The sequence below is a fragment of the Artemia sp. Qi Xiang Cuo genome, chromosome 21 (genome assembly GCF_049724085.1).
Source record: "Artemia sp. Qi Xiang Cuo chromosome 21, ASM4972408v1, whole genome shotgun sequence".
Lineage (NCBI taxonomy): Eukaryota > Metazoa > Arthropoda > Branchiopoda > Anostraca > Artemiidae > Artemia > Artemia sp. Qi Xiang Cuo.
In genome coordinates, this window is record NC_142814.1 from 3959047 (window position 1) to 3976213 (window position 17167).

General features: G+C 33.3%; 1 protein-coding gene across 1 annotated transcript in view; it reads left to right on the top strand.

Moving 5' to 3' along the window:
- Hmgcr (HMG coenzyme A reductase) overlaps positions 1–17167 on the top strand; it is a 184313-nt gene that overhangs the window by 150563 nt on the left and 16583 nt on the right. Inside the window, 1 exon segment of the mRNA XM_089107011.1 lies at positions 16394–16598. Coding sequence (XP_088963137.1) covers positions 16394–16598 — 205 coding nt within the window.

Sequence of the window (17167 nt, forward strand, 5' to 3'; positions counted from 1 at the left end):
ATACAACTGCAGGCAAATGAAAAGCGGAACGCCCTTGAATGGGGTAAAAGGGGGTTATAAGAAAATACTTGAAGACAGTAGTAACTTCATGGCAAGAAGCAAAGAGTTAAATTTTGGACGGAATTACGGAGAGAAGGGGTTTGCGCAGTTTTTTTGGTCTCAAGAGGCTTGTTGCTGTACTGAGTTATTTGTAGTAGTAACAGTACTATATACGAAGCTATACGCTATATAACTATACGCTTACACTAAATACTTTTTTTTGGGGGGGAGGGGGCACCTTGGCTCCCAGGTATCTGGGAGACTTCTTTGAGGAAGGTAATTATTGTAGTGGAAATTTTTGTAGAGAATGTTTTAGAGGCACGGAAATTATGATTCCAAAGTGTTTGATTTGGTTAATTTTTATATATATTTATTCTCTGTCTTTTTTGTATATATATATATATATATATATATATATATATATATATATATATATATATATATATATATATATATATATATATATATATATATATATATATATATATATATATATATATATATATATATATATATATCTATATATATATATATATATATATATATATATATATATATATATATATATATATATATATATATATATATATATATATATATATATATATATATATATATATATATATATATATATATTCATATATATCGAAGGGAATCCAAGGAAATTTTTTCATATTTAGACACATCAGTAAATGTCAGACAAATCTGCGTTTATTCTTCACCGGATTAGTGTATTAAAATTGAAACACACATTAGTTTTATTTCAGAATTCCTTCGTCTGTTTCTTATGGACTTAGTCAAATTGGCTTCTGAAGGGTTAAAATTTACTCTATAGGAAGTGATGTGTATAAAAGGAAAAAGTACCAAACGTTTTATACACCCTAATCTAAATCCCAAGTACAGAGGAAATCATCTGAACCACAAATAAAAGTTTTCCCAGTGAAACTCTAGTAAAACAATAAACCCAGAAATAGAAGATCTTCTAAACCAAAAACACAAGATAAGACAAAGAGACGATGTTGGGAATAGCTGTTTTTAGAGTAATGCAGTTGATAAATAGATCTGAACTTAAAGAAGAGAAGTTCTCAGTAGGAATCTTTTGTTTTCTTGCGTGAGGGGTTGTGTACTAAATTATTACGTATACACAAGAGGCAAAAAATTCATCCCAAGGGTTTGAACGTAGAGCCAGATAGAGGTTCAGGGCGTTGGGTCTAAGCCAAAGATTGAGACACGACTGAAGTAGAAGCTCAAGCTCCTGTACTTGTAAGATCTATAGTTAGCAACTCCTTGAGATACTCTCTGTAGGAGTCTTTTGTTTTCGCCCTTTCCTAGTACAAGAACATAGTTTCTAATGTAGTAAAGATGTTGAAATAATTCAGAGAAAGAGGGAAGATTCTCCCTATGCATAAATACATTTGAAACTGTGAAAGCTAAATGAAAAGCTTTTGAGAATTAAGATAAAAGGGATATAATGCATTTAACCCACTCATCTTTTGAAAAGATGGCTAAATTTAAGGGGATTCCCCTCATACTTTATTGCTTCACAGTCTGCCTTTTTCTTTCTTTCAAATTTAATTTTTTAACATAAACGCCTTTAGTTTAAATATTATTTGCATTTTTAAATTTTACGACCAATGGCTATTTCACGCTAGGCCGTAGACCCTTGAACATTAGTATAACTCAAGGAGCAATCATTCTTAACGTAGGCAGTTACAACGTCCTTAACTTGGACTTGAATTCTATATAGAATTTTTGGAAGTCCGTTACGTTACGGACTCTTTTATAACGTTATCTTACGTTATGGAAGAGTAAAAATAGTAGCAAGAAAATATAATTTCTGGATAAGCATTTGATCAATATAGAAAATAAATTCATAAAATTTTTATATAAAGCATTTCACGTTTCATCAGAGCTGAATCTCCATCAAGTATCTGGATGTTTGAATAGTCTGGTAACATGGTGCCCGGGGTTCGATTCCAGTTTGGACGACAGGCTTGCTTCTTGTCCTTTTAAAAAAGGCCATCAACTGAAACGTTGACTTGACAACTTATGTGTTATCAACAGCTCAGGATGGTCTTTATCCTTTTATCCGTGCTCATGATGATCTTAGACGATTAGCGTGATCATTTCATAGATTTTCTACGTTAGCCTAATTTAAAGGAATTATATAAGTTTGAAACGTTGTACTTAACTTAACTTGACCATTAGCAAAGAAAATTCCTTATGTAGGGTGAAATAATAGCATAATTTTGCCAAAATCCTAGAGGGCGTGTGGAGGGGGGCAAGTTGAGGCTAATTTCTCCAAGTCAAGTGAAAAGGACTAAGTGAAAAATGAAAAATGCCATAAATGCAAAGGTTTAGCAACAAAAACTTTTTTTTTAATCTTCTTGAAAGGGTTTTGAATAAAAAAATTTTCAGACAGTCCTCATTTTCCCTTTTTGTTGAGTTCCGATTTTCAAAATAAAAACCTCACCAGTTTGAAGATACTATTTTTAAATTGCTCGTTCGTTTTCAGTCACATACACCAAAAAGATTGTGATGTCTGACCACAGCAAGATGTTATTTGTTGTCATTTTAGGGTCACTCCCTACTAATTTTAGGCCTATTATGTGTTCTTGAGTGATTGTACGGCCAAACCGGACTAGCTGAGTTGGAGCAGCTCCTTTTCAAATATAGGCATACGTCAAAATGCAGATACGGCCTTTACACGTGACAGGGACTACATATTAATTCTTTATATTAATCAATATTAATCAATAACAATTTATAAATAGTAATAATTTATGAAAATAATGTTTGTAACAATGTAGAAACAATGGTCCTCCTCAGGCAAGCAAGCGAAGAGGAGTTTTAATCCCAGATAAATGCCTTATAAACCATATAACAAATTCTTCAAATATGGGCATAAGCCGAAATAATTTATGAGGAATTTTGAAAATTTGTGCTCCAAATATGGAACAGCTTGTTAATTAGGGTCATTTCATTTGATGCTACAAAAAAAGCGGACATTAATATCAATGTCGTTTAGAAATAATGTCAGTGTCACAAATGACATGTTTTATCAGGGTACAGACGCACTCCGACATCAGTGACGAAATTGTGCTGCAAAACCTGACAAAATTGTGGTGCAAAACCTGACCAAATTGTGGTGTAGCCCTAAAAACCTCAAAATTTTGAATCAGACAAAAGAAAAATATTAGAAAATCGTGATTTTGAGGTGGGAATATACTAAGATGGGTCCAGGGCCTATTTCTTATCTCATATATCGCCTCATGGGTTAAATTGCCTTAAAATTTTGTGGCAGAAATTTTTCTTTTTTCTTCCGTCACAAATTTTCTTTTGTAAAAGTCTCGATACGTCAAAATCATTATATTTTGATTACGTCATTTATCGTCATTTATCATACGTCATTTATCATTTATCATGCGTCATTTATAATACGTCACTTATCAGCGATACGTCATTTATCATTTCTGGGTGCCAATTAAAAACCCTGCCAGATTTAAAAAAAGTGATAAAATACACGAAAACGTAAGGAATAAATAAAAAAACAAGTTTTTTTCTGAAAGTAAGGAGCGACATTAAAACGAACAGAATTTATTCCGTATATGAGGGGGTCAAAAATTGTTCTGTTTCTGATTACACGGCCCTTGTGTTTCAGGAATCGTTCTTAAAGAATTGAGGGAAAAGGTTGAACTTTAGCGTAAAGAGTGGTATTTTGAAGGAAGGGGAGCCCTCCTCTTATACAGAATAATTTCTGTTCGTTTTAATGTTGTTCCCTGTGCATAATTTTTCCTTTAATATGTTTTGGTTTTGTACGATTAGTTTTTGCAAGAGCGATCAACTTCTTGTATACATTTGTCAAATTGTTGCGAAAAAACACTGACCTTTTCCAGCATTTATAACTCTTCCATCATCCAATAATTCAAGATTTATGTTTTATCTCGCGTTAAAATAATCTCTTAAAACGGGAGTGGAATGTTTTTCTGCTCCGTTAATCAGATGATCCCCGCATATCAACAAGTATCCCTTGTTTCGGAGAAGTATCCCCATCTAGTCCCATTTCAGATATTAGAAGGGATCTTAGAAGTGTCTGACGTTTATAAGATCCTCCCTTTTTTTAGAAAGGAAACTCTAATTTATCTAAAAGTTGTATTTTGTTCATGTCTTCTTAGCTTCAGTTTAAATTATGTTATGTCTTTAGGTTCTTTTTAGCATAGAATTAAATCATTATGACATTTTCTTAAATGTTAATTAAGAGTAGGCTAAACATGAAATTTTTATGAATTGTATTTTTAACCTGTTTTACTTTAAAAAATGGCAATAGTGTGAACAAAGTGCTAAAGAAACTAGTTATCCGAATAGGTAACTTTACTGTCGTTATTCTTCCTGGAATTTAAAACATAGACATATTATAGTTTTATACTAGGGAATTGAATTTTGAAATGCTCCCTTCTATTAGAAATATCCCTAATGTGAAAAAGACGGAAAAAATCATTATAAATTAGACAAAAATAATTTTTTTTAATAAAACTGACGTAAATAAATACTTCTTCTGTTGATACTATTAGATACATGCAATTAAATTAGTAAATTAGTTTTAATAAAACGCCTGTTTTTAACATTAATTTAATATAGATTTCCAATAATGAAACTCAACTGCAAAGTTATACAATAGTTAAACCAATTGCAAATAAAATAAAAATAGTTTACTCGCTAATTTCTGGGGTGAGTCTGTTTGTAATAGCTGGACACACCAGGCGAAGCGCGCCATGTGTGGCATGCTTCACCATGCCACCTTTTGTGGTAGAACTGTGTTATGCGCAGCGTAAACAGGTGGCCAGTGTGGAAGTGTACCATGCGTGATGGAGCCATTGGCGGTCCAAGGTTCATACCATGTGGTGAAGAAGGGCCCTCGACCACCGACCTGTATGGATATCTGAACTTTGATCGCTATCATAGTGTAACCGTATGTAAGAGAGGGAAGATGGTTCAATTTCTGTTAATAAAAAATTAGTGTTGTTACCCGGTGATTTCTTTACCCTAGGTTAAATAACCAATAAGTATGGTGGCTCATTTAACATAGTTGGCTGTTTTGTTTTTTAGCTTCTCCTTTCACAAGTATGCCTGTAAATATTGTTGGCATAGGTGGTTATGAATATATTAGCAGGGTTGCCACCTGTAGCACGAAAGTGACATTTCAGCGCTATTTTATTATGTGTAGCACTGTATCACGTGCTCAGGGTTTTCTTTTTACCATAGCACCGAAATTTCGGTGTAGCACGCAAATTTGGGCGATTGTAGCACTTTACGAACTGATCATGGTGGCAACCCTGTATACTAGTCTCATTTGGCGTTTTGTGCGCCACCAGTACTTTTTGTTAAAAAATAAAAGCATTCTGAAGATAAGGTAAAGAATATGGCATTGGACTTGACAGCCCCTACCGGCGGTGCTGAGATCTGTTTCATTGCACTTTAGTCAGGAAGGGGGGTTAGGGGCCAGCTAAGGGGGGTTAGGGGGTTAGCCAGTCATCCTCTGCTTTCGAACTACCCTTCCTGTTTGCCTTCCCAATGTACCCATTTAGAGCTGGGTCAACTCTGGCTGATCTCATAGTCACACCTCTGACCTTGTTTCAAACCAAGTAACTAGTGACACCAGGACTCGGTGTCCTAGTGTCCTATAGTGTCTTCGGTGTCCTATATATATATATATATATATATATATATATATATATATATATATATATATATATATATATATATATATATATATATATATATATATGTATATATATATATATATATATATATATATATATATATATATATATATATATATATATATATATATATATATATATATATATATATATATATATATATATATATATATATATATATATATATATATATATATATATATATATATATATATATATATATATGTGTGTGTATGTTTATCGTTCACATGTCTTCCTCAATGACTACCTATTCTGATTAACTGAACAGGTTTTCGTTTTTCATTGTTCAATGCTTGAACACAATTAAAATACTTTGCAAAAATTTCAATGTTCTCAAATATAATATATCTTATGTTAAAGATCTCCATTGGGTTGCGAATTGATTTGTGTGTATTGTTTTCAGGTATTTGGCACAAATGTTGTAAATAATAGTAACACATATGTCTGTAATAATAACGTATCTATTTTGACTGTTTGATTTTTGATATTATAGTTTTTGACTATAGTTTAGATAGTTATAAGTATAAAGACAATTTAAACACCACCTAAATTTGAAATTCCCCCCCCCCCCTCCAAAATTTCTCTTATATTTAAGGCCATGAATCCAGATCAAGAAAACTGATTCTTTCTATTACTTTCATTTTGACAAAAAAATAGATGATTTATAGAATGCTAAAGTTTCTTTTAACCAAATTCATAAATACATTTAGTAACTTCACAAATTTTTTTTATTGTTCCCTTCCACAATTTGATCTTTTTTTCCTGGTCACTTCCTATTTCCTATTCCATCTAGAATAATTCGTAAGAAGTATATTGTCGTCTGAGCTACTAGCAATAGAAAAACACACATAATGCAAGTTGAAAAAAGTTTAATTTTCTAAACAGATAGTCTTTCTACAGACGACATTTAAAAAGTTGGACGGAAAATAAACGAGAGGTCTTAATACAGCTAAGAACTCTTTTGCTCGAACTGAACAACAATACTTAGGGAATATTAAGATCCTCGGCTTGTATCCGAGAGGGGATCTCGGAGAGGGGATTGTATCGAGAGGGGATATCAACTTTAAAAAGGAGAGGTTGTTTATTGCAGTCTGCTAATTAAGAATCTCAAATATTTTACAAAGACAATCATTGGAAATAATTTATTAAATTGTTAACGTCTGGATCTTTTCTGGTCTTCTGAATAAAGATGGTGAGTCTTATTTTAGAAGCAAACCTTGTTGCATTAGTGAAGCAGATTTAACTGACGCTTCCCGTCACGACCTATAAACCTACATTATAAAACTTATTTGTCTAAGCTGGTTTATTATTTGGGAATCTTTATGCACATTTGACTGTAAGAATGGTGCGTGAAATTGTTAACTCATTTTATCGAACAATTAAAATTCTAGTGGCTTTTTCTAAAAGGAAACTGGAGAATTAGAAAATTTCTATAAGGACACTAGAAAAGAGATCTTGCCACAGTAAAAAAATGTGGATTTCATTTAAGAATCAAACCCTGCCGCTTGAAAGAAATACCACCAACACTCTCCATTTCAGAATATAAACTTCCGAGGTTAACCTTATTTGCTTAAGCTTGTTTACCATTTGTACGTTTTTTTTTGCACATTTTTAGACTGTTGTGCGTGAATGTAAGCTCAATGAATTTGTTTAAATTGGGTCCATGATTAATCCATGGGGTCCATTGGTTTGATGCTAATCCATGATTAGCATTGCTCTGCAATGTTCCTTAATTTTGCTTTATGTGGCAGATTAGAATTTTGTTTCTTTTGTTTGATATTTCCACTCGATTTTGAAGCTTTTTCTTTGAGGCCCAAATAAGTCTTATTACCTTTAAATGCAGAGCTCAAATCCTAAATGTTCGATGTTGGGGTCATTTGATAAATCACCAAAACAAAGCTAAAAAAATGTTGGTATAGTAATTTACTTGTTTGATGTTTATCTACCATAAAATACCGACTAATTTTTCTGTCGTATATATTAAATATCTTGCCTACAATAGGGCTCGTAAGTGCAGGGATTTGATGGGGTGTCCTTCCTAAGTCTGATCTAGAGGAATAAGTAGTTTTATCTGGGCACATTTTGTCAGAATGGCTTAATCACCCCCTCTTGAATGAAACACTCCTGATCCAAGCAAGCACTTAAACATCTATTTTGGAATGGGGAATATGTCAAATCAGCATAATACAGGCGAGACATATGAAAACTACACGAAAATTTTGAATAATTAAAAAATAATAAGATTTGTCGTACATGTACCCAAGGCTTACCCTTAAGCACGAGTTTCGAGTTAGTATTCGACTATAGTCTAGTATTCAATATAGCTAGTATAGTTAGTATTCGAGTTAGTTAGTCTATAGTCGACTAAGTACTCTTATGTGTATTTTCTAATGCGCTCTAAAGGTGTGGGTTAATCAAGCCATTCTAGTAAAGACCTGTATTTGAGGGCACCCTCAGAAATTTTAACAAGGGAGTAAAAGTTTCGAATGAATGTTTTTGAATGGTTAATCCAGATGTAGTTTGAATATAGGGTAGGAGAACATAAGATAATTTTTTTTAATTTAGAGGATCATTTTATTCTTTTTATATTCAGTGAAAACACTTAAAAGATCTTTTTTCAAAATATAGCAGGGGTGAGATCAAAATCTGAGGCTCACCTTTAGACGATATTTGAAAAGGTGTATACGAGCGCTTAGTACTTGGATCATAACTCCGGACACACACTTACGGATGAGTCTGTGGTACTTGTATGCCAAGAAACGCTTTTGTGGATTTGTTTCCAATAGACTGGCGGAAGGGTTTTGATTTGATTAAACATCTTCTTGCAGATCAGAATTTCATGTCGGTATGTACTCATGAGGACATTCTCCTATTGATAGTTAATCAATAGTTAATGATAATGATGCCCTTTTCCTTGTGATGTGAGTCAGAATGGGTGACAACTTTGTCACCCATTAGTGCCTCTTAAGGCACTTAGTAGTGCCTCATAAGGCACCACACAAGTTGCTCTGCTTTTTATTCCAGTTATCAAATTCGTCTTCTCTATTTTCATTGATGATTTGTCAGTACTTCAAAAATGTCTTGTTCGTGCTTTACAGGCTGTGACTCAGTTTGAGTCAAGTTTTTCTGACGATTTGAAAATGTAGTACGGCAAACAATCTTCAGGTCAATGAAAGCAAAACAAAATCCTGACGATCAATCTGCTAAAACGTAGCTTCTCCTTTGCCAAAATATTCTATCTTTCTGTTTCGCCTGCTACTACCTTAGGACTACGTTTAGTGCTGACTATTCCTTCGCTACTCATGTAGAGGAACTGGTGAAGAAGAAAAATTTTGCTTTACGTACGTTGGTAGCAATATGTTACTTAGGTTTTCCGGTTTATCACTGAAGATGGTATACCTAACATATAATCAACTCCTCATGGATATGTATGTCCAGTATGAGGCCCGAAGGCTCACCGTACTGAGCACAGTAAAGGTAATATACAGTAGCGAAATGTTTCTCCGAACATGACACACATTTCATAGCGGGCAATTTGCAAAGTTCCCGAAACCGTCAGAGCCATAGTCTTAGTTGCTACTTGGTTTTCCATCGGAAACATTTGTCATTGCGCGTGTGCGAAGACGGGGCCGTGAAGCTTGTGTGGTTTTTGATATGTGTCAAAAACTTTTAATGGAGAGTATAGGACTTTTCGCTATTACCTTTTCTGTGGTGCTTAGTAACTGACCGATTATTAGGAGGGGATCTGGAAACGAATTCTAAGGTTACTCTTGCCCAAAAATATAGTGACACTACAACTCAGCTCTGAAATCACTAAATTTAATAACTCACCGCGAGCGTCAACTTGAGTTGATGATCTTCTCTGGCCACTTCTTGCTTTCAAGTTATCAACATCGTAAATTTCTACCATCTGCTAAGCAGCCTGAGCGAATATTCGTACGAGACACAAACTGAAGCTAGTCGCATGTCGCACGAATAGGTCCACCATCTCTTCCGTTTATTTTTTGAAAATTTTTGTAACAAGTTAGAATGAAGTGTTTTTTTTGAAAAAAAAGCTGCGACATTTAATGTATTATTTTTGTTATGTGTATAGCAGCTGTTTTCGTTTTCTATGGAAACGGAAGGAAGTTAAGTCTCTCTACATCTACCTTAACTCACTTAAATCTTATCCACACATGAGGAATAGAGAAATAAATCCCAAGGCTAATCTTTCACAAAAAGTTTAGGAAATATTAGACTAAATTAAAAGGCACTGTATGCATACTGGTTGTCAAAAAGGTGTATCTGCAATATCTCAGGAACGACTAAGGGCATTAAGTTTTCCAGTGTGTGACTATGAAAAATTGTGCTATTTAGAGCATTTTTTGTGCTTGTCTAGAACAGATGTTTTGAGAAATGATTCGGATTCTAGTTTTTGCCAGAATAGTATCATATGCTTTGTGCAGCACGGTAATTTAAATTTTTTGTTATCTTCCATGTAGATAGAAGGAATTTAAACCTCAGTAAATCTATTTTAATTTACTTAAAGTTTACCTACACATGTGGAATAGAGAAGTAGACCGCAAGCCATATATGGGGATCCTTCTCAACTATTAAATAAAAAAAAACAAGTTTTTAAACTGAAAGTAAGGGGCGACATTAAAACTTAAAACGAACAGAAATTATTCCGTATATGAAAGGGGCTGTCCCCTCCTCAACGCCTCGCTCTATACGCTAAAGTTTTTTATTGTTTTAAAAAATAAAGTTGTGAGACAGAGTCAAACTTTAGCGTAAAGAGCGAGGTGTTGAGGAGGAAGCAACCCCCTTCATATACGGAATAATATTTGCTCGTTTTAAGTTTTAATGTCGCCCCTTAATTCCAGTTGAAAAAAATAGTTTTTTTTTATTTAATTTCTGATCGTTTTTTAGTTAATGCAGCTTTTATTTTGGCTCGCCGTCATTGAATAAGTAAAAAAAATTTGCATAAAAATTTTACTTTTCTTTTGCTAAATTGCTGTCTCTAAATTTGGTTCTGACGTAATTTACAAATTAACTTACGTAACGAACTTCTATATTCGTATATTTTTCTTCTGGAAAAAAATACAAAGTTGCAGATTTTTGCAGATATGAGCTTGAAACCTATGTTATAGGGTTTTCTGATACGCTGAATCTGACAGTGATTTTCATTAATTTTTTTTCACTTTTAGGGGATGTTTCCCCCCTCTTTAAAAAATCAGGTAAGTTTTCTCATGCTCGTAGCCTTTGATGAGTAATACTAAACTTAACAAAATTCGTATATTTAGAATCAGCATTATAAGCCGATTCTTTTGATACATTTATTGACATAAAAGTTTCGTTTTTAAAAGTTTCGATTACTATTGAGCCGTATCGCTTGTTTTTTTTATTGTTTTTTTTTTTATTACGTATATGTTATTACGTATATGATGGGGTTCTCCATATATTAAATACCACGCTATTTGTGTTAAAAGTTAAAAAAAATAATTAATTCACACACCCCTGAATCACAAAGGCCGTTTAATTAGAATAGATAGCTTTTTTGAAAGTACAAAAAAAAAACTGTAGCGTAAAGAGCGAGGTATTGACTTGGGGGCGAACCCCTCATATACGTAATAATTTCTGTTCGTTTGAAGTTCTAATGTTGCTTCTTACTTTCAGTTGAAAAAACTTTTTTTTTAATTTAATTTCTGATCGGTTTTTAAATAATGCTTGGAAATCCGCCGCCCACTTCATAAAATGTTCTTTACCCCAAAGAAACATCATCCACGAACAGATTCTCCTAGGTACACCCCTCCTCTAGCCCCCCCCCCCCCCCAAAAAAAAAATTCTTCCTGAAAATGTCTGTATACTTCCCAATAACCAATAGAATATGCAAGCAATGGGCAAAGCTCACAACTTGCACCCCTTCCCCTGAGAACTGTGGGGGATTAAGTCATCCTAAAAGACATATTTATTAGATTTTCGACTATGCTAAACAAACTAGCTATCTCAAAATTTTAATTGGGTGACTTTGAGAAAAAAATGAGCGTGGGAGGGGGCCTAATTGCCCTTCATTTTTTTTGGTCACTTAAAAAGGGCACTAGAACTTTTAATTTTCGTTCCAATGAGCCGTTTTACGATATTCTACCACCACTGGGTCAATACGATTACCCCTGGAAAAAAAAAAAAAAAAAAAAAAAAAAAAAAAAAAAAACACGCACACGTGATCTTTCTTTTGGCAAAAATGCAAAATTCCGTATTTTTGTAGATAAGAGCTTGAAACCTCTGCAGTAGGGTTCTATGATACGCTGAATATGATGGTGTTAATTTAATTAAGGTTCTACAACTTTTAGGGGATCTTTCCCCCTTTTTTCGAAAATCAGCCAAATTTTCTCAGGCGCGTAACTTTTGATAGGTAAGATTAAACTTGATGAAACTTATATATTTGAAATCAAAATTAAAATCTGATTCTTTTGATGTATCTATTCGTACCAAAATTCCGTTTTTTAGAGTTTTAGTTACCATTGAGTCGGGTCGCTCCTTACTTACAGTTCGTTACCACGAACTGTTTGATAGAAATGAAACAATGTGTGTAATTGGGCCTCACTTTCCTTTGTATTAGCATCTTTTCCCAAGACTGAACACTCAAACACCCCCTCCCTCCCCTGACCCCCCAAAAAATATATATATACATTAGAATATTGCCTGTACCTTTGAAATTTGTTTTGTATTTATTAATTCCGGTCTGTTAAGGGAACTTTCTTTTCTCCTTTCATTCGATTTTACCTAGGAAACAAGGGTTTTTGAACTTCAACAAGGTTTTTGAACTTCAACTTCAACTTCAAAAGGAAACAAGGGTTTTTGAACTTCAAATAACTTTTTTGCACAATATTTAAGGAAGTCAATTTATCTTCCTGTAAAATAAGTAATTCAAGCATGTAACTTTTAAAAAGTTACCATAATCAAGCATGATTGCATGTTTTCTATTGAATCCCTTACTCATAGTACGACTATTATCCACTCAGTATTTTCTTTGCTTCAATCACTTTTCTTCAAGGTATACCAAACTTTGGAAATATTTCTGAAAATCTGAAACTGATCTGTTGTTTATTTTGAAGAATAATACTTTTGAGACTGTATGAAAGTTCAGCAACACCGATTTTAAGTAAAATTTTTGTAAATTTTACGTCATGCAATCCCAAGAAAAAATATCAGAGAAAAAGTGCTTGAATTTTGGTGATGATTGCATTAAAAGGTGAATGCAATATCTACGTTCTAAAACGATTTACTTGATATTTGACGAAAAAAGTAAGCAAGAAAGCGGGGATAAATTCAGCCAATAGGCAGAAAGAATTTCGAAAAGTTAAAAGCAAATATTTTGACAAGGATCTCCGTCAAGCCGTCTTTGGTACACAAAAAAAGAAAAAAACTAATCTTTTGAAGTGAACAGGACAGAAAGGTTAGCTTCAAAAGGTTAATTTTTCTTTTTCTTTTTTTGAGCCCTGAAAATAGCTTGGTAGAGATTGCCGAAATTTCTGCTTTTGGTTTTTCTCTTCTTTCTGCCTACTGGCTGAAATTACTTTGGTTTTCTTCTTTTTTTTGTTTTGTGTTTTTTTTTATTACTATATACTCTCTTTTTTGTCAAACGTTAATACTGTATCACTGTATCTTTACTGAAACCGAAGTTTTTATTAAGGATTTTTGCCTGTAAAATGAAATCTCTACATAAGTTTCCTGTGTGCTATGGTCAGTACTTCCGCCATCCGCCTAATTTTAGGGGGTTTCTCCGAATTTCATCAAAATGAATTTGGGCAATTTTGGGCAATTTGGGCAATTCATTTCCAAATGCATTTTGGAAATTCCAAAATTTCCAGTTTAGCGCTAACCAAGACTAACTATATGTATTTTCCTGTTAGCTTTCTTGTATTACTATCCAATTTGTAGAGATGTTTTAGAAGACTTTTTTCTCGGGAAACAATTTTTTATTTATTGATTTATCTAAAATAAAATGCTGATTTTGACATTTTGTGAAAACCATCTTGTTGAATGAAATGGTAAGGTATTATTAAGTAAAATTATTAATAAAATATTCTTGAGTTGTTTGTTTTTGTTATTAATTACTTTGATTTTTTAAGGTTATCAAACAGTTCGTGGTAACGAACTGTAAGTAAGGAGCGACCCGGCTCAATGGTAACCGAAACTCTAGAAAACGGGTTTTTGATACCAATAGATATATCAAAAGAATCAGATTTCAATGCTGATTTCAAATATATAACTTTCATCAAGTTTAGAGCTACCCATCAAAAGTTACGCGCCTGAGAAAATTTGGCTGATTTTCAAAAAAAGGGGGAAAGACCCCCTAAAAGTTATAGAACCTTAATGAAAATCACACCATCATATTCAGCGTATCAGAGAACCCTAATGTAAAGGTTTCAAGCTCCTATCTACAAAAATGTGGATTTTTGCATTTTTTGCCAGAAGAAAGATCACGGATGCGTGTTTATTTGTTTGTTTGTTTGTTTGTTTGTTTGTTTGTTTGTTTTTTGTTTTTTTTTCCCAGGGATGATCGTTTCGACCCAGTGGTCCTAGAAAATCTTTTGAGGGCTCATTCAAACGGAAATTAAAAGGTCTAGTGCCCTTGTTAAGTGACCAAAAAAATGGAGGGAAATTAGGCCCCTTCCCACGCTCATTTTTTTCCCAAAGTGACCCGATCAAACTTTTGAGACAGCCATTTTGCTTAGCATGGTCGAAAATATGATAAATATGTCTTTTAGAATGACTTGATCCCCCAAAGTCCCCAGGGAGAGGGCTGAAATTTATAAACTTTATTCAATGTTAACATATTGTTTTTGTTTGTGGTAAGTTTCCCGACGTGGGCAGTGGAGTTTGGTGCGGGGTGGTGGGGGCTGGAGAGGGTGGGGGGCTATATGGAAGGATCTTTCCATGAAAGAAATTTTCATGGGGGAAGGGGCATTGCTATGAAGGGGGCGCCGGATTTCCCAGCATTATTAAAGAAAAAGATCAGGAATTAAATAAAAAAAAACAAGTTTTTCAACTGATCAACTGATTGTGATTAAGAGGTCATTTTTAAAGAACTGGAAAAAAAATTCGAACTATAGTTTAAAGAGCAGGGTATTGACTAGGGGGCGAACCCCCTAATATACGTGTTAAAAATTTATGAATATAGAAGTTCGTTACGTAAGTTAATTTTAAGTTACGTATATTTATTACTAATAAAAACATTCGTAAATAAAATTAAACAAGTTTCGAGAAAACCATTTAACCAAATATAATATGCAAATTTTGTTTTAATTATTCATGTACGGTGAGCCAAAATCAAAACCTGCATTAATTCAAAAACGTTCAAAAATTAAATAAAAAAAACAAGTTTTTTAACTGAAAGTAAGGAACGACGTTAAAACTTAAAACGAACAGAAATTATTCCGTATATGAAGGGGACTGTCCCCTCTTCAACGCTTCGCTCTTTACGCTAAAGTTTGACTTTCTCACAACTCTATTTTTTTAAACAATAAAAAAACTTTAGCGTAAAGAGCGAGGCGTTGAGGAGGGGACAGCCCCCTTCATATACGGAATAATTTCTGTTCGTTTTAAGTTTTAACGTCGTTCCTTACTTTCAGTTAAAAAAACTTGTTTTTTTATTTAATTGCTACTTCTAGATCATGAACACTATCTAGATTTAGAACATTATGTAGTTTTATTGAGTGTTCTTTACCCATATTTTAATTTTTTGGTAGATCTCTCCCCTCCCCCAGCTCCTTATACAATATATTTGTTGTTGCTATCTTTTTATTATTAGCAGCACCCACTTGCAAACAACGCATTTGTTATGCTATTGAATGATTTCTTTAGTTCTTTTTTTTTGTAAATAAATTATTACTACTTTGACGGACGTTAATTTTCGAAACACTTCAGAGAGCCCGATTTTCTATAATAATGAAATTCGATAAAAAATGATTTTGATGAATGAAATTGATTTTCTATAAAAAAAAATTCTATAAATTTGAAATTTGGAATAATGGGCCCACTGGCTGCATGTCTCGTCTGTACTATTGTTGATGCAATGGCAACTTTCGCCATTTGTTCACCAAATTTATGTATGGAGATTATATTATTTAATAATATTATATATTCCATCTTTTTCAGGAAATTCCTAGGGAAAATTGCCTATATTGATTAAATCCTGAACTGAATATTTTAATTTGTCATCCTCTTAAAACTAACAAGAACTTTCCTGCACTAAAGTTACTACTTAGTAATTAATCATAATGATACTAGGTTTAGTAATTAACTTAAAAGTACCTAAAATTTTATCTACGTTGGCTTGTTTAAGAACCTTTTTAAAAGTGTTGACTTACCCTTAATATTCATAGTAATAGAGAACCTTTGTTTTTGTAACCTTTCAGTGTAATTTGCAGAATTAGACTATAAACTCTGCAAATTGTAACTCTTGTTCTTTGACAATATATTTCACCTACTTTCTATTTTGTGTTATTGTCGTGGTATTTTTATTTTGTTGAAATGTTATTATTAACCCTTATTTATTACTTATTAATGTTTTTTTTCTGTTTTTATTGTTGTATTTTGTATTGTTGTCATTTTTTTATTTTGTAATGCAGGATAAATGGACGTGGAAAAAGCGTAGTCTGCGAAGCAGTTATTCCTGGACATGTTGTGACAAACGTCCTAAAAACGAGCGTTGCCGATCTTGTTGATTTGAACGTTTCCAAAAATTTTATTGGCTCGGCTATGGCTGGAAGTATTGGAGGATATAATGCGCACGCGGCAAACATTGTCACAGCTATTTATATAGCTACTGGACAGGTAATTTATTACCAAATTACCAAATTTATTTTAATTTATTACCAAAGAGTAGCTACAGTTCTATTTGTCCGTATTAAAAAGTGTGTTTCAATCCCGTTCGTTTATTTTTGTGACGCGTTTTGCTAGTCAATCACATTGTTCATTATTCCTGGAGAGAAAAATCGGCTTTGGAAACTGGGTTATCCAGTGCTTTGGCTCAGCCAATGCTGAGTGATAAAGCTAGACTGGCAATGAAATGCAACTTCTGGATAGAAAAATAACTCATCCTCTCTGAAGCCTTATTGGTTCTAAGTAAACTCACTGTTTCTCTCTGTCATTATTTTCTTTCTGTTCGCTAGTCCTAATGAAGATCAAACCTTTCATGGAAAGTAAAGAGTGACACGCGTTAGTAAATACCAGAATCTTCCTATATAAAGTATACGTCCAGTTTGAATACTTAGTTAAACTTAGACTTTCCCATTCCTAGAAGCGCATAAGGCAGCGATGGTAGACCTCTAGCAGTGAAGGCAGACCTCCGATTCAGTCAGTCTTGAGCTGGGGACCAGAGCTCATTTAGTGTAGTTTCAAGA